This window comes from Silene latifolia, chromosome 7 (assembly GCF_048544455.1).
Source record: "Silene latifolia isolate original U9 population chromosome 7, ASM4854445v1, whole genome shotgun sequence".
Lineage (NCBI taxonomy): Eukaryota > Viridiplantae > Streptophyta > Magnoliopsida > Caryophyllales > Caryophyllaceae > Silene > Silene latifolia.
The window spans coordinates 41994335-42019488 of NC_133532.1; the positions used below are offsets into that span (position 1 = coordinate 41994335).

The 25154-nt window shown below is 38.1% G+C and overlaps 3 protein-coding genes across 4 annotated transcripts; 2 read left to right on the forward strand and 1 right to left on the reverse strand.

Moving 5' to 3' along the window:
• Positions 1-3656: 3656 nt before the first annotated feature.
• LOC141592065 (putative transporter C405.03c) lies at positions 3657-8052 on the forward strand. 2 transcript variants are annotated; one of them, XM_074412628.1, is made up of 4 exons: positions 3657-3765; positions 4281-4975; positions 5180-5597; positions 7270-8052. In XM_074412628.1, the coding sequence occupies exons 2-4, from the start codon at positions 4409-4411 to the stop codon at positions 7575-7577; spliced, it is 1293 nt and encodes a 430-aa protein (XP_074268729.1). In that variant the 5' UTR covers positions 3657-3765; positions 4281-4408; the 3' UTR covers positions 7578-8052. The 2 variants fall into 2 exon arrangements, with proteins under 2 accessions (XP_074268729.1, XP_074268730.1); XM_074412629.1 differs by having other exon boundaries at positions 3659-3765; positions 4336-4975.
• Positions 8053-11910: 3858 nt separating this feature from the next.
• LOC141592064 (UDP-glycosyltransferase 87A1-like) lies at positions 11911-13909 on the forward strand. The gene is made up of 2 exons (XM_074412627.1): positions 11911-12520; positions 12833-13909. Exons 1-2 carry the CDS (start codon positions 12007-12009, stop codon positions 13702-13704), a joined length of 1386 nt encoding a protein of 461 aa, XP_074268728.1. The 5' UTR covers positions 11911-12006; the 3' UTR covers positions 13705-13909.
• Positions 13910-14049: 140 nt separating this feature from the next.
• Positions 14050-23579, reverse strand: LOC141592063 (phosphatidylinositol/phosphatidylcholine transfer protein SFH9-like). Its single transcript, XM_074412626.1, has 13 exons — positions 22890-23579; positions 19339-19438; positions 18026-18292; positions 17841-17918; positions 17649-17750; positions 17504-17553; positions 17309-17402; positions 17119-17208; positions 16938-17021; positions 15884-15968; positions 15231-15634; positions 15056-15130; positions 14050-14490 (listed from the first exon to the last, which is right to left on the reverse strand). Exons 1-13 carry the CDS (start codon positions 23204-23206, stop codon positions 14434-14436), a joined length of 1803 nt encoding a protein of 600 aa, XP_074268727.1. The 5' UTR covers positions 23207-23579; the 3' UTR covers positions 14050-14433.
• Positions 23580-25154: the final 1575 nt, after the last annotated feature.

Sequence of the window (25154 nt, forward strand, 5' to 3'; positions counted from 1 at the left end):
ACAATAGCTTTAAATTGATTAAAAATAGTAATTGTGTCAGATTTGTTTTTAATCGGGTAAAGCCATATATAATAAGTAAAATGATTGATAAATATAAGATAATATTTGAAGGAATCGTGAGACAAGAGAGGAGCCGTCCAAACATCAGAGTAGACGAGTTCAAGAGGTGCATTGAAGTAAGAGTAGACGTATGAAATGGAAGCTTGTGACTTTTATTAATTAAGCATGGAGTACATGACGGAAAATGAGAAATACGGAATTGAAATTGCGAATTTAAAAGCTTTAAAGGGGCATCATTCGGGTGACCAGGCTTGTGATGCTAGTTCGCAGAGGAGGAGATGACAGCGGGGTGTGCGTGGGGCGAAGTAGGACACCATTCGTATGTTCCTTCATTGAGATGGCCTTGAAGAAGGATCGCTCCCGTCGAAATTGCCTTTATAGAAAAAGAATTGTGTGAGAAGATTGCAACAACGTTATTATCGAAACAAAATTGAGAAACAGAGAACAAGTTACGGGATATGTTAGGAACATAAAGAACGTTAGTAAAGGAGAGAGTAGAGGAAGAAGTAGTGAGCGAGAATGAACCTATATGCGAGATAGGGAAAGAAGAGCTGTCACCGATGATTATATCATCGGGTCCTTCATATGTAGAATGAAGAGCGAGGGTATTGAGGTCGTTTGTGATGTGGTTAGAAGCGCCAGTGTCAACGAGCCAGGGTTTCAGTTAGGAAACGGGTTGATGGGTGGCTGAGTGGGCTTGGAGTGTGAATCAATTTTGACAATTGCGAGTTGGAAAGACAACATTAGGGTAATCTTTCTTGAAGTCAGGGCAGTCGGAGGCTACGTGGCCAACGGTATCACAGTAGTGACAGCGGCCTTTGTATGGGGCGGGTTTGTGAGAGGGTTTGGTAGTGTCGGAGTTTGGAGTACGAGGTGTATAGGGTTGACGATTCTGGTAGGATTGGCGATTGTTGTTGTTGTTGTTGTTGTTGTTGTTGTTGTTGTTGCGGGAATAGGCGGGATGGGCAGACGGATTGAAGGTGGTAGTGACAGCAGCCTTCGTGTGTTTAAGGGATAATTCGTGTTGGATTAGTTTCTCGTGAAGGTCATCAAAGGTGATGGGGGAATCACGAGCGCGGACAACATCCATAATTGGTTTGTAAAGTTCAAGGTTAAGACCACGAAGAATTTTGTCGGTACTATCTTCAGGGTCAACGGGTTTTCGGAGTTGCTTAAGGTTATCGGTGCACGATTTAATGGCGTGCATGTAATCGGTGATGGATTGGTCGGAGTGGGAAATGGATTCGAGACGGTTTTTAAGTTGAAGGATGTGCCCTCGAGAGGGATTGGCATAGGTGCGGGTAAGGATTTTCCAAGCCTCGTGAGAGGTCTTGGCATCGATGATAAGAGAGGCGACACGCCGACACTAGAGGTGAGAGTACCGGTAAGTAGGGCTGAGCAAAAAAGTCAGAACCGTATTTTTAAACCGAAACCGAACCGAAAACCGAATTATGGAGTCCGAATATTCGGTTTTTTTTCCGGTGCGGTAACCGAACCGGTTTTTTACAATAAAAACGGAGCGGATTCGGTTGTAGAAAATTCAAAACCGGTGACCGGTTTTTAAACCGGTTTCTTTTTTAGGAACTAAAAAGTCAAAATTAATGTAAATTCAAAATCGGAGACCGGTTTTTAAACTGCTTTTTAAACCGGTAACCTAGTTTTTCTATGTGTTTCTATGCATTTGATTGTGCATCTTTCTTGAAACCGGTTATGAAAACCGGAGCGGATAAACCGGTTTTCGGATCCGGTTTTTAAATTCAGAAAAAACCGGTTAACCGGATTAATCCGGAGCGGATTCGGTTTAGGAAAAAAACCAAATTTTAAAACCAGTTACCGAACTGGTTTGCAAAACCGGAGCGGATAACCGGTTTTGCTCAGCTCTATCGGTAAGAGCTCCAATAAGGAGTTGGTCTTAACTGTACCACGTGGAGTAAGCTGGGTTTAGGGCGGTGGTGATTTTGGTGTCAGATGCTACGGGGTCTACGGTGATGGTTTGCGGAGGCGGGGGTAGGCTGCCATCCAAGTACGGAAACAATTCGAGACCATTAAGTATGGAACGGATCTAAAACTCCCATTGTCGGTAGGTTTGCGCGTCTTTAAGTTGGATTCAATTATTGAAATTGAGGAAAGTGAGCGGGTTTGTGGGATCGTTTTTGTTGGGGATGATGAGATCTTTGCTCATGGTGGCCTGAGGCCGTGAGATCAGAGAAGACGAGGGAAGCGAGGTCGAGGATCAGAATTTCTGATACCATGTGAGATTTAGAGAATTGGATAGTTTTTGTATATATTTAACAAACGTAATTACAAGAGTATATATAGGTACAATGATGAGGAGCCACTAATCCTAACCTATAAGCTATAGCCACATACAAAGATTACAATAAGTTAGTTAGCATAATTAGAGGATTGACTAACTCTAATTATGGAGAGAAATAAAGAGAGGATAATAACAATATAACAATAAGATAAAAAACAATATTATGCAATATTCTTGACATGGCTCTTCCAACGTCCACACTATCCTTCGGTTGCAACCAAATTCGGCCACCATAAAAAAAGTTGTTTTCCATTTGCCTAGGGCCGCCCCAAAAACTCAGGATCGGGTTGTAACACCCTATTAATTGGGAAACTTTCTTCAAGGCCATCCTAGTCAATGAGGGTGCTACACAACTTGGTTTCCCAAGGTTGTAGAGCGAACAATCGAAATAGAAACATTTAAGATAGATAAATATATAGTTAAATGAAGTTATTACATAGTCGAGGATTTAAATAACAATCCCAATTATACAAACCCAAGTTAAATAGAATGAAGTCTAATTGTAATATCAAAAAGCTAAGATATGAAAAGTGGCGACACACTAAAGTGAGGGCATCCCATATGCACATGGTACCTGTCAGATCACTGCTCCCCATATGACCGCTCCAAAGCCTCGAACCATCCCATATGCACATGATACCTGTCAGATCATTGCTCCTCATATGACTGGAAATATTATATGGTTCATCACAGATATTTGAAAACATGTTAGGGCATCAGTAATAAGGGGTTCATAGAGAGGTTTGTCCACTATTTTAAAGGTTTGTCGACAAATCTATCTATTGTTGGATAAAGTTAAAAGGCTCCATCTATGAGAATGGTTACATTTGGGGAGCAGTGGGCTGACAGGTAACATATTTCAGACCACTGCTCCCCATATACCTAAAACATGTTGTGCCAGTAAACACTACCTTAAATATGGCTTCACTTGGTGCATTTCACAGACAACAAAACTAGTTATTAATTTATCATACAACTAAACCTCGCAAACGAGTCAACCGAGTCGGGTCAATTTCGGGTTTGCTGGTTTCGGATCGGGTCGGGTCGGGTTACTTCGGGTCATTTCGGGTCAAGTTATTCATAGATAATAATCCGTTTGCAGCAATAAACATTCGGGTCGGATTATAATGGGTCGGGTTAAATCGAGTTTTAGGTCAAGCTCAGATCTTAAGTTCGGGTGTCAAATTGGGTTCGAGTCGGGTTATTCGAATCGGGCGTCAATTTTGTCGGCTTACAACCATTGTTGAGAGTTGCCTATTCCCTCCCATTCTCCTTCTCCGGAATTATTTGATTTGTAAATCACTCTAATAAAATCTTGATTAATCCCAAGATTTCGTGAGACGGTCCCTTCAAGTCAATACAACTTGTTCTTATTGAACCAAATTAAGGTATGATCCCTTCTTCTACACCCAATCATCTCTAAAAACCTTAAATTTATTTATCTAAATTCACCATGAATTCCTCTAATTTGCATCAGTTTATCATAGTATTTTGTGGGTTTCTTGTCAATTTCATTATGATACAAAAAAAAATGATCTTTATCCACTTACCATTATTATTATTATTATTATTATTATTATTATTATACTCCGTTTGTTCGGTTTGATTCCATACGTTTGTTTAATATATGTGGGGTGTATTTTAATGAAATGTATGGAATCAAACCGAACGGAGGGAGTATTGCTTCAAGGGTTGTTTATGCTTTATTCTTAATTTTGCATCATTTAATTATCTGGGTATTTGTTCAAATTGAAAATTGTAGCTTCATTATTCTTCTTAGACTTTTAGAATTTTTTTTTGTATACTCCGTATAATTCATGCTGATTTTAATTAAATTTGAGGTTTTGAGTCTATTTTTTTTTTTTTTGGCAGATTATATATATATTTTTTTGGTGTAATGCAGGCACTGTGTGGATCCTTTTGTTGAGATAATCATAGATGTTTTGGCATATTTCTAGGTTTATTTGAAATTAGAAGAATTGGGTGATGCAATTAGGAGTAGGTAAAACCTCAACATAGTTGCAGTGGATTATGAGAAGTTTTAGTTGGAAATGGATTTTAGGTTTAATATATATCGTTGCTGTCGCGGGAATTTGGATTGCTGCTAGCTATGTGGTTCAGTCTGTTGTGGATGAAGGAATCTCTCCTTTCCTCATTACTTATATTTGCAACTCATTGTTTGTGATCTATATTCCTCTTGTGGAAATTACCCGTTATTTAGAGGATTATAGCGGGAAATTGTGCTTTTGGCGGAGTGAAAGACGCATAGGTTTGCAAGACTTGGAACATTCTGAGGAGGTCACCTTTCTTGCAAAGGGTGATTTTGATGGGGCAGTTGATAGTAGTAGTCATAGTGTAAGTATTGATCAAAGAGAACTTGGTCAAAACTTTGAAGAGCATGATCTTAATGCAGCGATTGGATTAGATGAGGTGGAAAAGGCTTCGGCTCATGAAGACAGACCTGATGAAGATTTAGAACTGGATACAAAGGGGCGATGGACACGATCTAGGATAGCAAAAGTTAGCCTACTGATATGCCCATTCTGGTTTTTCGCACAGCTAACCTTTAATCTTTCGCTCAAGTATACATCAGTCACAGTAAGAAGCGATCCCCTCATCTTTAACCGCGAATCTTGTATGAGACAGTCACAAATGTGAGACCAACCCAAATCTTTTTATAATCCTTTGTCTCACATGTGAATCTGTCTCATATTAGTTTTTGTACACCTTTAATTATTTTGACTTCAGTTCATTTTCGTTTTGAATATAAAACTATGGATTTTTTGTGTGTAATTTCTGCAGTCAAATACGATTTTGAGTACTTCTTCAAGCCTTTTCACCTTCATGCTCTCTTTAGCATTTTTGGGTGAAAAATTCACTTGGTTGAAGCTCGTAGGTGTACTTCTCTGCATGGGAGGAACAGTCATTGTCAGCTTGGGTGACTCTGAAACTGGATTAAGTGCAATAAGCTCCAATCCTGTCCTCGGAGATATTCTGGCTTTAGCTTCGGCTTGTTTTTACGCTGTATATATAACACTTATCCGCAAGAAATTACCTGATGATGAGGAAAGTGGTCAAGTGAGTATGGCACAATTTCTAGGATTCCTGGGATTTTTCAACATGATCATTTTCCTTCCTGTGGTGCTTCTGTTACTTTTCACAAAGCTGGAGTCTCTTACTGCATTTACGTGGAAGCAGGCTGGATTGATAGTTGGCAAAGGTATGTATCTAAGCCATCTTCTTTTAACATATATACTTGCATAGTTGTATAAATCCGGATTACGCTAATGTTAATGTAAAACCGCATGTTATGCTAATATTAACTTTAAAATTTGGAAATTAGCTGCTCTATTATTTGAATGGTTTTACATTATCTAGTTCTAATGCGGTTTTCAAAATATTGGTGACTTTTTTTATATTTCATAAGATTTGATCGTTAGTTCTCATGGGTGACTCGTGTGTATTGCTGGTTATTTTACTGCCTGGCAAGGAGTTAGAAATTGTTAACTTATTCATTTGGTAACTTATTCACTACGTTGTCATACATTTGCACTATTGCACCTCAACCTCAACATCCTAACCTGCCCAGCTTTGAAAATTCCTGGGGCATTAGAAAGTCGGGAAGAGGTCATAGAAAAGAATCTAGGGGAGGAACAGAAAGGGAAAGAACCAAGGAAGTGGAATTGGGCCTATTGGGCCATTGGGGTACATTTGGATCTGTTTAGGAGCTGATGAGATTGACTCTATATTGGATAGCAAGAGCATGGTAGACAGCGCATGGTAGACAATGTTGTGATTCCTTGGAATATTGTGATCATTAAATAATCAAGTCTTTTGGTCGACTTGGCGCTAACTGTGGATGTCTGTTTTCTGCCCTGTAATGCCTTTTTTCTGCATAGTTTTTTAATGATTAATTCTAAAGGCCTGCCGCTAAGTTTGCTTTATAGCTCTTAAACAATCTGCTCTATTTGGAAAGAGATTTTACTTAGTGATCACTGGAGGAGAGAGATTGGGTAGTTGCACCATAATGCTTGGATACCTTCAATCGGAAAATGTTAGATTTAAAACCGAAGACAGAACCCTTTCTTCTCTTTAATGCATGGTATGATATCGGGACTAGTTACCACATCACGAGTTCACGACCGAATTATAAAGGTTTAAGTCAGGCTGCAACAACCGTTTAAGAGATGGAAGTTTCAAACCGTGACTCAGTACCTTGCTTTAAATCCTTACGATCCGACACTAACCTAGCTGACTAACATCAATAAGTGTCAAGGGTGGAGGGGAAAAGGTGAGCAGCCGTAAGATAAAGATTTAAAATGAGTAACAGGTGATATTAGGTTTGATATGTGCGTTTTAAAGGGTACTAGGATACAGTGGATTTCTTGTGATGATATATTGTCTTAGTCAAATTCATTTTTCATGTCCAAAGAGGAAATAGCCTAGGCAAGTCATGTTTGGAACTGAGTGGAAAAAGCTGTTCTAGATGTTTTTCATGCTGGTCGAAAACAAAGGTTATCTTCCAATCTAGACTAATCAAATGTGAGGTATCATCCTTTGCACGACCCTGCCAACTTTAGGGTTGAAATAGATCTGCTCTCGAGATGGGCACTGGTTAGCGTAACCCAGTAATTGTTATTGAGAAGGGAAAATATGCATCGTCTTCTGATGAACTAATGCTCATTCATCAAGTTCGCGCAGCTAAAGAACTATACATAGAATATCTATTTGACATTACTAATGTGCATACGTGTGTTAGTTTAGCTGTTAAAGCCGTTGAGGGGGTGGTATTACTTGGGTTCAAACCCCGTCAATATAAAATTTTAAAAAATTATTCCCATGGCTGCAATTACCCCAAAAAGGAAACATAACAAATCTGCATTCTGTTTCAGGATTACTTGACAATGTTCTGAGCGATTACTTGTGGGCAAAAGCTGTACTTTTGACAACGACAACAGTTGCAACAGCCGGTCTCACCATTCAGGTCCCTCTAGCAGCTGTAGTTGATACATTGACTGGCCATGCTCCTAATTTGATGAACTACATTGGTGCTGCAGCTGTCATGGCTGGGTTTGTCGGTATTAATATCCCTTCTGAACTCTTCAGTCGGACAAAAGAAGCTTCCATGGAGCTAGAACACACAAGTTATGATGAAAGTCATAGGCAGTCTGTTCCCCAGGACAACAATGCTCTATTGTAGCTTTTGTCCTGACTCCTGTTTTTCGCAAACAGATGTTCATAACTTGTTCTATTTGGTGAGCGCATTTGAATGGTTATTTTGTCTGATTGTCAGATGTTCATAACTTGTTCTGTTTCGCAAACAAGCTCATTCTTGTGTCTTTGCAACATCATTGAAGCACCTGATTGTGATATAGCCAAGATGGACCAGCTCCTCCTTCAAAGCTTAATTGTGAATCGTGTTGAAATGGTCATTTTAGATTCCGGTGCATCACTCTTTGTATATTATGACCTTTGTAATTTTGTAACACACTTCAACAAGTTAGGTGATGGACGCCCATGTAGTTTTTTTGGGATAATGTCCGAATATATCAGGAAAAATATTATGTGAATAATTTTTGTCTATGTTCTCGACTTTTCGTCACGCTAGTGTGTATGTTCTAGCAAATGCTCGTACGAAATTTTATTGTAAAATAGGGAAAGACGCTCATTGTGTGTATTTCGACTATCAAATTTGTGCGACAGTTATACTTGGAGCTGATCACGGGTAGCCCTGTCTGTTGGCTTTCTCCACTCGGCTCACTTACCCATGTCAGACCTGTTAACCTACTTGTTTGTGAGTCAAAAAATGGGAGTAGAAGTTCCGATGAGCTGCGAGAGTGACGAATATAGGCCAACTCTTAATGGCCTATTATGGTTTGCAATATGACAAATCACATAATCTAGAATTTTGACATCTCTCTCACTTTTTTACCCTCTCCTTCCATACCAAATCAATGATAACATGGTAAAAAATGAGGTTGTTAAGAAAAGGGTAAAAGAAGAGGCAAAGATGGAAAATACGCTGAATATTTACATAGTATAAAAACTGAGTTATTTGCTGCATTTCTATTGGTTGTTGAGTTTTTAAGAACACAAAATCTCATTGAAAACGGCGATATCCGTCACAAGCTTGTGACGGATACCATTTCCTCTCACAAAATACCCATGAGAGGTGAGTGGGGAAGCACATGGGAGGTGCCCCACCTTGTCCTCTCTCCCTTTTTGTGAGAGGTCTTCAGCTTGTGACGGGATTAGCTCGTCACAAGCAAGATGCTTTGTTTTAAGAATGGAAAAAAGCCATATTTTTTTTTCCGATGTAGGGCCCCCACTATCATTAGTGGATTTAATTACAATCACATTTCTATCTCACTCTTATTTAATTACCGATTAAATATTCACACCAAACTATACATTATACAATTAAAAACTAAGTATATATTATCCTATTACAAATTAATAAATTACAAAATAAAAATTATAATTACAAAATATTAATAAAAACTTCAAAAAAAATCATCCTCCTACTTCTACCTTATTTTTTTCGGGAAAAAAAAAATCAAATTATACAAAAAAAAAAAAAAAATACGAGTATAATCTTTAAGTTCTGTACTATTCAAAGAAATCAGTTTGATGAGGGTTAACATAACCAATATAGTAGATCTGAAAATTTTCGGAAAAAAATTGATATGAGATAATTTAAAATCGAAAAACGAGTATTGTTTTTAATTTTTGTAGTTTATAAAAAAAAAATCAATTTGATGAGAGTTAACATAATCAATATAGATTTTAAAATTTTTCAGAAAAATTAAATTGATACGAGGTGATTTAAATCGAAAAAATATAAAAAAAAAATTGCTATGGGATAATTTAAATTCGAAAAAATATCAACTTTAAATTAAATCCAAGCAAATATAAAAAGATCCCAAATATAAATTTTGAATCATACTTACATGAAGTTCTTATTATTTATTCTCTTTAAATAACTTCAATATTGCATGCGGTATAAATTGTAGATGAGGGAATGTAACAACAATTTATAAGATGTCAATTAATTTCTGGATATGAGGGAAATTTATAGTGAACGGGGAAGGGGGTGAGTGATTTTACAAATTAAACGAGAGGATGAGAGGGTGAGTGTGGGAGGCGTAAGAGTGAGAATGAGTGAAGTGAGATGGGTTAATTATAATAAGGTTTAGTAAAAAAACCTCCAACCAGTCAAAAAACGGATATCGTCATCTCTCTCTAGTTTTCTCTCCCCCTTCTCTCTAAAAAACAAAACCCTAAATCCTCCCCCTTTGCTACCGCCGTTCTCCTCCTTCTTCCCACCGCCACCCATCAACCCCCTACCATGTCGCCGGGGATGGGGTCTCTCAAGACCTTTCTCCGGCGACCCGTCTCCTCTCTTCCGATTAACCTTCCTCCCCTTTCTTACCCACATCCGGTTCTGGATCGTACGGGTCTGCCCGTTCCTCTCGGTCTGCGTGGTGTATGTGGGCTGTTCGGGTCTTATCGGACGAGTTTGTTGAGGTGGTGTGGCAGGGTGGTGCTTGGATCTGACGGTGTTGTGGGTTGGTAGGAAGGCGGTGGCTTCCGTTTTTTTTCCTCCTGTGTTCCGCTTTGTTTCCTTTATGTTTTTGTTTAATTTCCGCTTTCGTTTTTGTTTCATCTCTCTTTCTGAGGGCTCTGTCCCCGTCTATCGGTGGTGTCCTTCTTTCAGTTTGAGAGCTTTCGTTTTCTGGTTCGTTTGCAGTTTTCTAATAAGTTAGCAGAAGATCAGCGTTGTTATAGATCGTTATATGGTTTTACATATTTTGCCCGATTCATGGCTACAATCAATCACGTCAGAAGAAATGGATACTCGTCAAGGAAGATTCGGAGACCCTCTTATGGATGAAAGCCTTTTGCGGCGAATCGATGATAGAGACTCTGTTGCAGTGTTTCATTCTTTGAACAAGAGTTTATTTCCTATGGTTGTAATCGATTTGTATCCGATTGAGCTTGGCATATGTTGTAGATGGCGTATGACTTTTTATTAATGATAATGATCTTTTCTCAAAAAAAAATAATAAGGTTTAGTAAAAGATTGAGTTGACAATTGGGAATTTGGGATTATTGGGTATAATTTTGGATTTACATGCATCATGCTATAAAGTTTTTACGGTAGATGTTGGTCCAATTTCAATTTAACCTGATTAGGTTCTGGTGAGGCTTTGGGCTTAATGTGCATCTTTTTGCTGGGAACTTTTGCAGTTTGTTAATATGATCGATGATAATATTGCGTCATTTTCATTTTTGTTCATCTTAAGTGCAAAAAATTCTCTTTACTCTTTATATAAGTCTAATGGTAACAAACTAAAAAGGAAAAAAATTGTCTAATGGTAACAAACTAACTAAATTATTATAAACGGTCCATTTATTCGGTCCGGATTCTCTCCATTTCCTCAAAAGAAATGGACATCCATTTCTTATCAACGGTCCGGATAAAATATTGTGATGATCCAACGCGTGTAATCGTTTCATAAAAATAAAGGTTTAATGGATGGTCAGAGAAAATATATTAAAATATGGTTGTATTAGAGAGGAAATGGAGAGAAAGTAATGGAGAGGATCTAAATTCCCATTTATTAGTGTGTATATTGTTATTTTATCCAAATATTAAATCCTGTGTAATCTTATCCCCTCGAGCTAAAATTATTATACAACGTATTATTATCACTTGAAAATACTACGTCTAACTATATTCGTATTATTAACATATTTTATAGTACTTCGTATAATAACCCGTGCATTTTTGTACGGGTAAGAAAGGGTGAGGGGTAAAGATGATATGGGCTTGCATGAAAAAAAATTTGAGTAGTGACAACATTTTAGATTACTTATACACTCTGTAACAAACTTTGCATCAGATGGTAGTGATTAATAACTTAAATTATACTCCCTCCCATCCACTCTTTTTTTACTCTTTGGAGTGGGCACGGAGATTAAGGGTGTGGAGTATAATATTGATAAAGATATGGGTGGGGTTTGGTAATTAGAGAGAGGTATGAATAATTAGGATTAATTAAATATTAATAAAGGAGGTAGATGGGGTTTGGTTATTGGAGAGAGGTAAGAATAATTAGAATTAAACATTAATAAAGGATATGGTGGGGTTTCATGAGTGGAGAGAGGTAAGAGTATAATATTAATAAAAACTTTCTCAAAAAGGAAAGGGGAAGAAAACCTGAATAATTCGTTTTAGGAAATAGAGAAGAAAAGAGTGGATGGGAGGGAGTATGTATGTTGAAGTTCTAATTATAGACTTATTTACATTGTCATGACGGCTATTATTATTACGACCGTGTATTTTCTGCACAGGTTTAAAACTAGTAAAAAGGATTAATGATGGGTTGTTGATAGGCCTACTACTTGGAATTTGTGTAAATATAAGAAGCATATAATAAGGGTATTATTATAAAAAAAATACTGTATGAACTATCATCTCATACCCGACTCAAATCCGGACTATCATCTCATATCCAAGCGTGGGAAACACTTGGACCCCCCACTCACACTATCAACTTTGATTTATATACACCTGAACTTTACTTCTCTTGCTCCATTATTGCTATATAAAGCTCCCATCAATCATGGAGATCAACCATAATCAACAACCAACACCGCTACCGGCCCGCCACCTGGTAGCAATGCCCTCCCCAGGAAGAGGCCACATTAACCCAATGCTAAACCTCTGCAAACTCCTTCTCCTAACCAACCCCAACGACCTTCTCATTACTTTCGTCGTCACTGAGGAATGGATCGGTTTACTCAGCTCCGACTCCAACCCACCACCGCCACCTAACCTACGCTTTTCTGCTCTCCCTCAAGTAATCCCTTCTGAGCACGGCAGAGCAGCCGACTTCCCTGGCTTCTTTGAAGCTGTCCTTACCAAGCTCGAGGACCCTTTCGACCGGCTTCTGGACCGGCTCCAACCCCCGGCTTCGTTTATTATCTACGACTCGTACCTTTATTGGGCTGTCAGCGTCGGTAACCGGAGGAATATTCCGGTGGCAGCTTTTTTTACTGTGTCAGCTTCCTTTGCTACTGTTTTTGTTCACTTTGATTTGCTGCTTAAGCATCGTCATTTCCCTCTTGATGTCTCAGGTAATATTTCTCTCCATTAGGAGTGATAATGAGTTTAGCTGAGCCCGAGCTCGGTTTGTGCTCATAAAACAAAACTCGAGCCAAGCTCAAGCTGCTCAGGAGCTGTCTCGTCTCATTATCACCCATACTCTCGATTTTAATTATTTCTGAGTTCCGCCAACTATTATAGCAGATACTTCCTCCGTCCTAATCACTTGTTTACCTTGATTAAAATACCCCTTACAATGAATACAAAAGGTAAACAAATGAATGACATGAAGGGAATAATTTATTGGCGGTTTCATTACTAATAGCACGCACTTACTGCTTTAGAAAGAGGAAATGAAGTGGTGGACTACATTCCTGGACTTCCTCCAGCCACTATATCAGATATGCCAACAGTCTTCCATGGAAACGGTAAGAAGGTCTACCGCAAAGTCCTTGAATCGATATCAGCTCTAAAAAACGCACAATATGTTGTGTTCTCTTCAATTTACGAATTTGAAGGACCTGTGTTAGATTGTCTAAAAGCTAAACTGGGAATCCCGGTATACCACATCGGCCCAATGATACCGTACTTCAACCTCAACCTCAAACAAGACACTATGATCGACAACAATAGTTACTTTCGATGGTTAGATTTGCAACCTAAACACTCGGTCTTGTACATTTCACAAGGAAGTTTCCTTTCTGTTTCAAGTGATCAAACAACGGAGTTTGTTGAGGGTGTCAAAGAAAGTGGTGTACGATTCTTATGGGTAACCCGGGGTGATAATTCTCAATTCAAAGACGGTGTTGGTAAGACAGGGTTGTTGGTGCCCTGGTGTGATCAATTGAAGGTATTGTGTCATCCTTCAATAGGCGGGTTTTGGACACATTGTGGATGGAATTCTACCAGTGAAGGCATTTACGCGGGTGTACCAATGCTGACTTGTCCCATATTCTGGGACCAAATCCCTAATAGTAAGCTAATAGTGAATGATTTGAAGATTGGTTGGAGGGTCTTGAAGAATGGTGTTGTGCCGGAAAAGATGCTTACTAGGCAAGAAGTAGCTGCCCTTGTTAGGAAATTCATGGACTCGGAAAGTGATGAGCGCAAAGAGATGGTTGTACGAGCTAAAAATGCAAGTAATACTTTCAGAAAGGCAGTTGAAGATGGAGGTTCAGCTGCGTCTGATCTTGTATCTTTCGTCAACAGCATTTGACACCACCGTCCTTTTTCTTGTCTCACTGTCGGTAATAAATGTATCGTAATTGTCTATTTTACTGTGAAACTATCTCATATAAGAATTTGCGGCATTGTTGCCATTGTTGGTTGCTACTGTTTCAACTTTCAATGGTTCCTTGCAATTCGAATATAACGTGAAGGAAGTGACCGAGTTTTACGCCCACAAATGAACACTGTTTATCTATGTAATCGAATGTACTGGTGCTATATAGACTTGATTTAATCAACTAAATTCAAACTCAGCGAAGCTATGTTGAAAGTGGCCGAGTTTTACGCAACACGATGATGTACATGACTGATTGAGGGACATTTGATGCTCAAGTAAAAAATGGGATATCTCATATTAGTATATTGCAGCATTCTGAATTTCTGATAATACATTCCGAGGTTCTTAGGACATATACTCCGATTTATATATATAGAAGTTATTTCCTATCATATGCACAATGGCAAAATCTAGTAAGCTATTCTCACACACAAAACTGACATTTCCACCCTGAATAGTGAAAACAGCTCGATGGAGTAGAGAAGACAATTGCCGCTGAAGCAGCAACTAGAGTTAGAAGTAGCGTGAAAGATACCTCCCGTAAGAATTTGCAGATGTCAGCAGAATCAATGTTGGAAGCATGGTATAGAACTGAGACTTAAGGTTATCACAAAAATTATGTCCTGAGTGTCCGAACTGTTTGATATTCATTCCATACTGCTACCAGTGTGCAGAAGGGGCAGATTTGTAATTCCTCCTCCAACAGGTGGTTGGGCCCTGATTCACACATGGTTTGATCTCAGTATGTGCATTTCAAATAGTAATCCCAAAACAAACGAAATCTCTTATGCTAGGAATGACAGAGATAAATGTCAAAAAGTCTGGAGGCCAGATGACGTTTTTAAAAGCGTAAAGACATATTGACGGATTTGACGCAACCCTCCATGTCTTGGTAGATTTTCCCAATCTCAGGGTTTTATAGGCGTGTTTCCATTTACAAAAACAACCAAAGAATCACTATTCTTTACTCCCGGATTCTGATTGAATTTCGCAAAATGGCTCACTAAACTAGATGTGCTTTATTTTAGTGTTAAGTTACTGTAATTCAACCAGATGCGCGACACAATTTTCATTATTGGTCATCCAAAAACTGCTTTTGTATTATTACCAAAGGGGTAACGCTCTAACAACTACCATAACTATGTTGGAGAGATCCCCAACCCCAAGTCCCAACCTCCCCCTCACAAATTTTTTTTACAAAAAAAAAAATTCAAGGGAATTGAACAGATGCTCTCATAAAATATAGGGAATCACAGGGGTAACTAAAGTGAAGGGAACTTACTTGAATGTTACTTTCCTTCAAACATTCCAGCGACTCAGCAAGCTCTACTTGCTTTGACGCAGTTGCAAATAAGGCCTAATTAAGGGAATTAAACAAAACCACTTAGCTCACAAACTTGCCTTTACTACATTACACAGCTTCATAGTGATCATAAACAAAAATAAGGAGGACAAACCTTCTTTGTCTTTTGCAGGTCATACTCTATGCCTTTAATCCTATTCAAAGACTCGGTTATTGTATCCTCTTTATCTGAAGGGATTCTTGCCGGTTTATTTACAAGGTCAGAAACTAGTTGCTCCAAATGCTGAAGCCTTTCCCAACATGGATTAAGCAAATTATCATCAACTTTCTGAGGAATATTTTGAACCTTGGAATCTGGCCCTGCCTTCCTAGTCATTAGGTTGATAACAGGCTTAAGCTGCTGTTTTAGCTCCTTATCTTCAAATGTAAGCCCCCAAAATTTCCCAAACACGATATGCAGACATGCAAAAAGCTTGAATAGGAAACCAGCCAAGAAACATCTAACTTGAGATGTACCAGTCCGAGGAGTTGCTAATACGCTCCCTCCAAAAGCATGATCTGTTGACATTGTTTGATAACCTTGGTCAAATGAGAACAATGTTTAACATTCTAATACTATCCACAGAGAGTCTACTGACATCATCAACAAGAATTCCTCTCATAAGTAGTGTACTAGTGACCTCAAAGAGAGTCGCCAAATAAAGGTCACAGACTTCAATAAACTCGGAACATGCTTTTAGTTGAACTCAGTAATTCTGACTACGTAAGAGGGTAAAGAAGAAATATAAAATGCCAATTATCACATACTTGTCAAAGAAGCATCTCTAAAAGCGGCGCGATCAGTTTCTGCCTCTGCCAGATTACTAATAGATGAAGATTCACCTTCCCTTCCCTAAAATAAAGATGATAATAAATTAGTGAATACTTCCAATTTTTAAAGCTTTCGAAACTTTGATTGGTCAATGGTAGATTGGCATAGACAACTGCATATCCATGTGGAATAAGTGTACGCCTCCGTCATAAGGTAACTAGGTAAGTAACACAACTAATTTAGAGAGGCATTAAGAATAATGTTATTGAGTGTGTAACAGTATAGATGAAGGATTTGGTGCTACTGGGCAGCGGCGTATCCAGGATTTGGGTAAAGGGGGGGCACAGTTAAAAAAAAAATTTTTGCGGACAACATTTATACATTAAAATTCAAATATCGTCTTGATTTTATGGTTCTATTTTGATTTTTGTGTTTGTGTTTATGTTATTTCTGTCTCTGTGTTGTGTTTATCGTCTTTTTTTTTTTTTTTTTTTTTAAAAAAAAATTTTTTTTTTTTTTTTTTAAAAAAATTTTTTTGTCACGTGAGGGCACTTGCCCTCCCTATCCCCCCCCCAGATCCGCCCCTGCTACTGGGTGGAGTTTTGAAGGCTCTTAGCCGGTAGTTCGGTGATTTTACTGAAATACTGACCCAGCCTATTTCCACGATTTTGCAAATCGTGCTATGTCTGAAAGATTAATACGGAGTAGCTATTAACAGTGTCAAATTGAGAGAAATGAGTCGTGTAGCAATTTAGCACTACTTGCGGCATTTACTGGGGAAAGGGCCAGCAATTCAGTCGATGCTGTACACTGGACTTCCATAAGAGAGCTGCATCATATAATCGACTTCCAATGCTGATCAAGATATTAAGCAGATCTAAAACAGGCAAACAATTTCTTGGTCTTTTGACTCTCTTCTTCCAGTTTCAATTGCGCAACCCCATTTTTCGCTTTTTTTTTTGTTTTGTTTTTTTCCGCTGTTTAATTTTTACAATTTTTGTGTGCGTCTCTGTGTGTGTGGGAGGGGGTTAAGGTTCGAAGGAAACTTACTTCAACCACTAATGCCGTTTTGTTGGCAAGTTGTCCCACATGTAGGTCAGAAACCATCTCAGGAAACAAATCACTGCTCATAACCTGTGCAAAGCAGAAAGCATTTCAAAAATATAAACAAAGATACAGGTAAACTGCGAGTTGAGCAGCAAAACAATTAATATGCAATTATGCATCATACCTTATGGGAAAGCAAATTGGTTTTGAGATCATAGTAGTCAGAAATACTAGAAGTTCTCCTCATAAACATGGTCTCTTGAGCATGAACGACCTGCAGGACAAAACAAGTATTTTGTCATCCACATCACTAAATTCTATGAGTTCCACACAAAGACGTAATCACAAAGTTTTCACTGCAGAAGGCAAATTACTTTCATGATATCTGGATTATTCCATGGTCCTTTCTGATACTTAAGGCACCCGTCAGGGCAGGAGCAAGTTCCACCCATAAAAGCTGGTAATTGGCTGCATGAGTAAGATGCAAAAATCAGCTTCTGAAGCCAGCATTAATTCATTTATCCTGCCTGGCCAGCAAGAACAATGTGAGGGAGAAAAAAAATTCTAACCTTGGGTCTACGGACTCTGTCAACTTCCCAAATGATTTACTGCCTAAAACCTGTCACAGGTTTAGTAACAAGAGTTTTAAGAACTTGGTTACATCTCCATAAAATCTACAGCAGAAGTATATAGCAGACTAGGCAGAGTACATACATGTATCTTTGAGGTAGTCCTTGGATCCAGAAAGCTCTTCACAGTACTCCACACCATCTTGAATCCAGATCCGGCATTGATAATAAACATCTGATGCAACGTCTGCGTTTATAAATTAGATGGGAGTGAAAATGAATGAGAAAATGATTAAGAATCATAGCATCAAATTTCTGAAGGGTTTGAACAAAGTACCTCAGGATAATTGTCACCATCAATTTTTTGCATGCGCATTATAAGTTCATGAGCAACCTTTCCAAAATTCATCCAATTCTAAAAAAGTCACAACAATCACATGAATTTAGGACATGAAAGATGCTGCATTCGGGAATGAATTTTAGCTGCAACAAAAAAAAAAAAAATCACTCCTAATCTCATACCACTCCATGAACGTCCAATATCGTCGTTGTAGAATCAATGTGTTTCTTGGCAGCGATGGAACAAGCAGGAAATTTCTCAGCAAACGCCTTTTCAAATCCTTGTATATGATATCGTAGAAAGCGCTCCACTGTAGTCACGTTCATAAGCTTGCTAGGCTCAGCTTTGCCAAGTCGCTCAATATACAGTGGCCTTCCTTCTTTATCTACACCATGATAGCCGTGTGGATAAAATCGTTGTACTTCTTCATATTCATCATAGTTAAAATCCTACACAGACCAACCTCGTAACTGAATACATAAAGATGATAAATTTTGTAGGCCAAGAGAACAACAGATTTGCCTGTATGACTGGACACTAAATATTAATCGGACATTAGTCGAAACTATGTGCAACAGAGAAATACCATGTAATGCAAATCGGACAGAACAAACAGAAGAACATTCTGGCATTTCATAGTCTAGAAGGACTGTACAAGAGAATAGGGCAAAATATTAATAATACAGTGATAAACAGCAAGATAAAAGCATGGGTTGTTGCAAAACAAAAAAAAAGGCCTTAAATAAAAGGCCACAGAAGAACTATTACACAAACTGCTCTGAATGATCTATCAACTCGCATAGAAGAAAGCGTTTCATATTTTGATTACGTAAAAAAGCCAAACAATATGCATTCATACAACATACTAACATGAACATGACATCTGATGAGGACAAAGAGAAATTTCAGTATCTCTGGGAAGTAACGGAGGTATGAGTTCTCTGTGATATTTCTTCATAAATATGAAGTCTTTGTTCCAGCACTTACGCACATCTCAAATAGAGTCAAATTTTCTCCACATGATGATAGTCAACTGAAACATAGCATTTATATTGAAATAATGATAAGTTAATGTGTCACGTTTCATCTCCTTGTGATAGCAAAGAGTCACCTAAGACCTATCAAGTATACAAGATGGCTCCAGAAAGGTCATAGAATGGACTAATCACATGACAATCAGTCAGGCACCTTGCTTAAAAGCTTAATTTCTTTCAATTCACGTCTTGGAAGCATGATTGGTTGAATTAAGTTTGTCCTTGACATAAAATAGTCATTATTATACATGAAATTTCAAATTTTCTCCGGGAAGCATCCATGGTAAAGTATATTACTTGGTGCCGATTTTACTTTTGAGTTGATAATGAAAACTTAGCTAGCAGTTCTCAACTGAACCTACAAACCTAATCTCAAAACAATCCTCAGATGTTACATCACGTATTCATAGGTAATGCTAAATTCTCACGTTGACTAATTTTTGCTTCTCGGACAATTTTACCTGTATAATTGTATCTACACCATTTTCTTTCCTCCAATTGATCATTTCTTCCCACATATGGACAGTTTTATCAAGGTCAAACTTCCTTGCTTTCAAGAATCTGCATGAAGATGACATTTTTTTAGAGGAAACTTTCAATGAAAAATGGAAGTTTTTTCTACTCGTGGATAGTACTTATTACTGAAAGTGAGACATTTTATACTCCATTTACTAGCAGATTCCTGAATGCGATATTCTGTGTTGCAATGTAGGTTTAGGTGGAAGGTCATTCTTCAGTGAACATTAATCAGACCGATAACTGCGTAAGCAACAAGTAGGCGTCCTACTTCTAAACTTTAATGTCTAAAAAAACCTAAAGGAGTTCGTTGGTGAGAGTAATAAGCCGTAACATAGAGAAACTACCCGTTATCTTCGTATCATGCCATAACATCACATACTGTAAGTCAGTGCTCTATATTCTGTAACGAGGTCTTCTAAGCTTACAATACCATGCAGAGAAGTTCACTTTGACTATTGCAATAAATTGGAACTGATAAACCGAGTACTGTAAAGGTAAAGAATAACTGACGGCTGACGGGTGATGTCTACTTATTTTACTCCTTCGACTCATTATGAACCCTTAGGCCCTCTTTGTCACCAAAGTGGCCTTGATTCCCGCATTTTGCACACATTGCTTTGACTGTCATTTATTCCTTTGTCAAGTGCTTTTTGAGTTGTATTGTTGCCGTTTTTCCTTTGATAATGACTTAGGTACAACATCTAAGCACGAAGGACTAGGAGCGGAAATGGAACGAGTTCGGACCACTGGAACCAAATTATCATTCCCAAGATCTATCGAGCAGGAACTGGACATCATCCCTCGTAAGTTACTGCCGGCACAACACAATTGAGGAGCGTCCTGCATAACTAGGACAAGTAGGGCGTAATGTAACGCCCGACCAAATCGTTGAAGGCTCCTTCTTTTTGTCTTTCATTTTTGGTTTTCGAAAGTTGTAATTTATACTTTAAGATCCCCAATTTCAGAGACGAGGCTTTATTATAGTCTTATAGAGTATTTTTAGGGTTTATGGGAGGAAGTTGAAGATTTGGGGTAGTTTTATATTGAAGATTCAAGATTGGATAATTTTATCCTCCTTTGGTCTTTAATGCTTTGATTCTCGCTCTATTCATTTTGTATTTAGTTTTGATTCTCAATCTACTTGATTTCACTCTATGTTTGTCTTTTATTTGTTCGGTATCCCCCTTTCTCCCAATCCTTGGTCTGCCATGGGTACTAGGGGTAATGATGTATAATGGAAGCAGTTTTCTACCATATGCCACGATTAGTGCTCATCATTCAGATCAACACTACTTCCATTCTCTACTTGGTAATTCATATGGAGTAATGGAGTAGTAGTTTCCGCATCACCAACATCAACATTTGTAAAGGAACAAACAATATCAAATTACCAGCTGATCAATACCAAAAATCATAGCTACAAGTCTACCATATGCCACGATTAGCGCTCATCATTAAGATCACCATTGCTCTCATTTCTCTAATTAGTACTTCCCTTATTCCACTTTTATTGTCCTGTTTTCTCCAAAATGTATTCCAAATTAATTGTCTTCTTTCTAAATTTAGTATGTTAAATAGGTGAACTACTCATACTACATTACTACTACCCTAATCTTTTTAACTAAATTGAAGGGGTTATGCTCATTCATGGACATGATTTACTCAATCATGGACATAAATGACCAGTATACCCTTCTTAGTTTTACACCCTCGTCTACCATTTTTCCTAATCTTTCAAATGACAATCCAACACCGTCAAACCACCGGGCTCCCCTACCGCCGCCTCACCTCTATGAACCGACCACCTGAACCGGACATCCTGCACCGGACAACGCCTCTCACCGGATTAGTCGAACCGGAAATTCGTTAATTCTTCATTTGTTGAAATTCTGGGTCGTTTTGATTCAATTAATTCAACATTTAATCCTAATTAGGCAAACATTTAATCCTAACCGACCAGTACCTCTATCGGAAATTAATTTCACCAATGTTGCCAAGTTCGTGTCCCGGGACGAGGCCTTAACTACAAAGTGTCGCTCCACATTGCATTTAACTGTTGACTGTGAAGAGAATTGCAGCATCAATGAGCTTAATCTTTTCTACGAGAGAAATGAAGTAAATGAAGTGACTGAAGATTAAATGCAAGATTAAGATCGAGTTAGCAATTTTCTTGATTGCTGTCAGAAGTCGGATTACATCTCGACTGACTTGTGATTGTTTGTTGCTTGACAGAAATGCCCATATTGCTCAAGTTTTACAAATTCAGATGCAGTACGACTTCCTTGTGTATAATACAAGACCATGTTTCAAAGCATATAAATTGTGCTCAATCTTGCTCTTGTCTGAATACTCAAGCTTGTCATATTTATAAGCTTTTGAAGTTGTAACTTTTACATATGTTGATATATAATAATAGAAAGTAAAGTTTCTGTTGTAGCATTAATAAAAACCCCTGTTTTAACATTGAGACCGCGCGATCAGTCCCTGTTCTTGGCCTCGAAAGCGCCACCTAACACCGTCACCCGCCACAACCGACACAACCACGACGTATCTCGCACTCCTAAATATCACCCTACCATATATCATACCTATAAGAGCACCCTAACCTCTTTAAAAGACCTTCGAAAGGCCCCTTGTCCATACACGTCAAACCCAGAATTCCTGCAATAGAAACCCCCTGACCAGCACCTGTATATCGTCAATTTGGCCACCCCTAGAGAAGCCCTTGGCCACCACTCTGACCACATTTGCAAACTTCACACTCCCACGATTCCAACGAGTACAAGAACACCCAAATCGGGCATTGTTTGCACCTTCAATACTCGACTGAGAGTCATCATGCACATGCTACTGTTTTATGTAGTCATATTTTCGATGTAGGAGATGGAGGGAAATAAATCGTGATATAGATGTAGTTTACTATCAGCAACAATCATTTAATGTACTGATTGTTGTGCGCACCACAGGCCACCCTCTTGCCTACCGCTGCAACCACACCCATACGACGCTAAACTCGAAATATAAATTTTCAATTGACAATTATTTCTACGAACCCTAATTTTATTAATCTAAAGAATTTAATCTCCCTAATTAGATATAACATCGTTAATTATTACTTGATCGACATGAAAACTAGCGTCCATAGTTGATTAATCTGCGGGATTTAATTAATTTTGTGAGGAAGAGAACTAGAGAGGGTTTGTATTTTTTTTGGGGAAGGGTAGGATATGGAAATTAAATGGCAAAAAGTCCGTGAAAGAGTAAAATACGTTCATGAATGAGCAATTACGAATTGAAGGAGTAGAGTTGTTAATTTTACCAATATTTCGTAAATCATTCCTAAAATAGAAAGTACGACAATAAAAGTGAAATGAAAGGAGTAATTCCTATGGAGTAGTAGCTTCCGCATCACAGTATCAACATCAACATTTGCAAATAAACAAACAACATCAAATTACCACAACTACAAGAATCAATATTAAAACAAACTAACCTGAGCATTGTATGATAATCATCAAGATGAAGCGGAAGCAAATCCCTATCATCCAAAACTCGACGAAAAACATTAACAGCCTCCTCCTCTTTCTCATCCCTAACATCCTCAACAGCAATCGCCGCAAACATACAATCAGCAATCCGCTTACCGCGCTTCTTCCTAAGTCCATGCGCAATCTTCGTCGACGCATTCACCGCCTTTTTCTTCAAACTCCTAATCCTCGTCCTCCTCCGCCTCACCGACTCATCCTCCCAAACTTCTATCTCCGATTTTCTCCCCAATTCTTGCGCTAACATCATTTCCTCCAATTTCATCGCTTAATTAACACAAATTCACGATCAAAATCAAGCTAATTGATCAAATTTAAACAAATTGAATAAGAATTGAAGTGATTTTAACACAATTCAAGATCAAAATTAAGCTAATTGATCAAAATTGAACAAATTGAATAAGAATTGAAGTGATGATTAAGTAGATCATAGATTTAGGGAAAAGTTTTGAGGTTTACTTGAGTTACACACAAGATGGAGGAAATGTGAATAATTAATTAGGTAGAAAAAGAAACGCGTGAAATTTAAGTAGGTAACAAGAAACGGGAAAAGTTGTATACAGTGTAAAAAGAAGAGGAAAAAAGGAATATTGATGGAGGAAGGGAATAATTATGAAAATGATGTAGCACAACACGCCACTATGAGACTGGAAAATTCTCTCAACGGTAAAAAAAAATGATCAAGAAGAGGGAAAGAGCTTCCTAGTTCCTACTACCTTGTCGACAATCGACATACCTTTCTTTTTTGGATTTTTTTAGATAGTAATATCTCGAATTTTTTAAGGAAAAATTACAAATAACTAACACGTATTTGCTTTTTTTTAAGGGACTTTCTAAATCCCGCACATCATATTACTCAATCCCGCATAAATTTTCCCCTTATTCCTAAATCCTAATATATCCCTCCCATTTTTCACCCCAACCAAAAAAAAACAAGAGAAAGAATCGAGAGTGATTGAAAAACTCCAAAAAAAAAAAAAAAACACAACAACCAAACGTAACCCTCCCTCAACACCCAACAGCCACCACCGGACAACCCCTCTCCTAGCCCTCTCCCTGCGCCGACCACCATTCACCGCTCTCAACCCAGCGCCGACCACACTCTACTGCGGCGACGACCCACTCCCCGCGCATAACAACCAGCGACAACATCACACAACATTCCGTCATGTTCAACGGCGTTCCATCGCTGCCACAAATTCGGTTGCCTACCGTGCACTCGACCACCTTACTCCGGCCAGTTCGAAAATCCCACAACCACCGCTTCAAAAACATTACATCAATATTCTATCAATCCAAGCCCTAATTGTAAAAAAAATCATTGTTATTTTTTTTATAAAAAACATTATTTAAATCAATTAAAAGACTGGATTAATAAAATTATTGATAAAACGAAGAAATTATGTGTGGTATGTGTGAATTCCTATTCATAATTGTCTAATTGTTAATGAATTTGTTAGGTTTGTGAAAGAGAAGGGAGAGATAACTCTTTTTTGGTCTTTTTTATGATGAAGGTAGTTACGGAATATTAGAGCAAAGGGTGTGAGATTTAGTAAAAGGGTGTGCGGGATTTAGCAATTGCGTTTTTTAAATATTATCACCCTGTATTTGGAATCACCACCGTAGTTTTACCCGAGCATTGTTTTTTTTTCTTTCCCGACTTAATAAGTGACGATTTACATGAATTTTCCCACTTTGGTGTTGATGCATGCCTTCAACCTTTTTCGCCTCCATTATTATAATCTCAACTCAAAAATGTTTTTTTTTTCCTTTTTTTTTCTTTAGAGCAACTAGTTTGCTAAGCTGTGTATATATTGAGTTCATTCATTATCTTCTCTTTCTGATCCAGGCTTGGTTGTAAGTAATTGTTATTCGATTCAATTCTGGCTTAACTTTGGGTCATCTAGAGATAGTCCCTATCTTCCGTAATTTGCGAGAACTATTGAATCGTTGGGGGTAACGTTGTTGTTGTAGCCATGTAAGCGGTGTTGATGCTGAGTTTTTAATTTTCTCTTATCATTTAAGCTTGGGTGGTAAAATTGAAACTCTGAATTCTGCATTTGAGTTGGTTTTTCATGAGTATGGCAGGTCTAAATAATGAACTGGAATTGAATGTTGAATTCCTATGGAGTTGGTTTTTCATGGGTAAAACTGAGCTGGTTTTCCATAGGTAAAATTAAACTCTGAATTCATTCATTCATTCAATTTAGGGA

What these genes read in the sequence shown, in the direction of transcription:
- LOC141592064 (XM_074412627.1), top strand. Translation starts at nt 12,007, where the DNA reads ATGGAGATCAACCATAATCAACAACCAACACCGCTACCGGCCCGCCAC. An exon ending in TTTCCCTCTTGATGTCTCAG is followed by an intron (nt 12,521 to 12,832) that starts GTAATATTTCTC and finishes TTACTGCTTTAG; the next exon opens with AAAGAGGAAATGAAGTGGTG.
- LOC141592063 (XM_074412626.1), bottom strand. Translation starts at nt 23,206, where the DNA reads ATGAAATTGGAGGAAATGATGTTAGCGCAAGAATTGGGGAGAAAATCG. An exon ending in GTGTAGATACAATTATACAG is followed by an intron (nt 18,293 to 19,338) that starts GTAAAATTGTCC and finishes TGGTCTGTGTAG; the next exon opens with GATTTTAACTATGATGAATA. An exon ending in ACCTGCAAAAGACAAAGAAG is followed by an intron (nt 15,131 to 15,230) that starts GTTTGTCCTCCT and finishes TCCCTTAATTAG; the next exon opens with GCCTTATTTGCAACTGCGTC.
- LOC141592065 (XM_074412628.1), top strand. Translation starts at nt 4,409, where the DNA reads ATGAGAAGTTTTAGTTGGAAATGGATTTTAGGTTTAATATATATCGTT. An exon ending in TCAAGTATACATCAGTCACA is followed by an intron (nt 4,976 to 5,179) that starts GTAAGAAGCGAT and finishes TAATTTCTGCAG; the next exon opens with TCAAATACGATTTTGAGTAC. An exon ending in TGGATTGATAGTTGGCAAAG is followed by an intron (nt 5,598 to 7,269) that starts GTATGTATCTAA and finishes ATTCTGTTTCAG; the next exon opens with GATTACTTGACAATGTTCTG.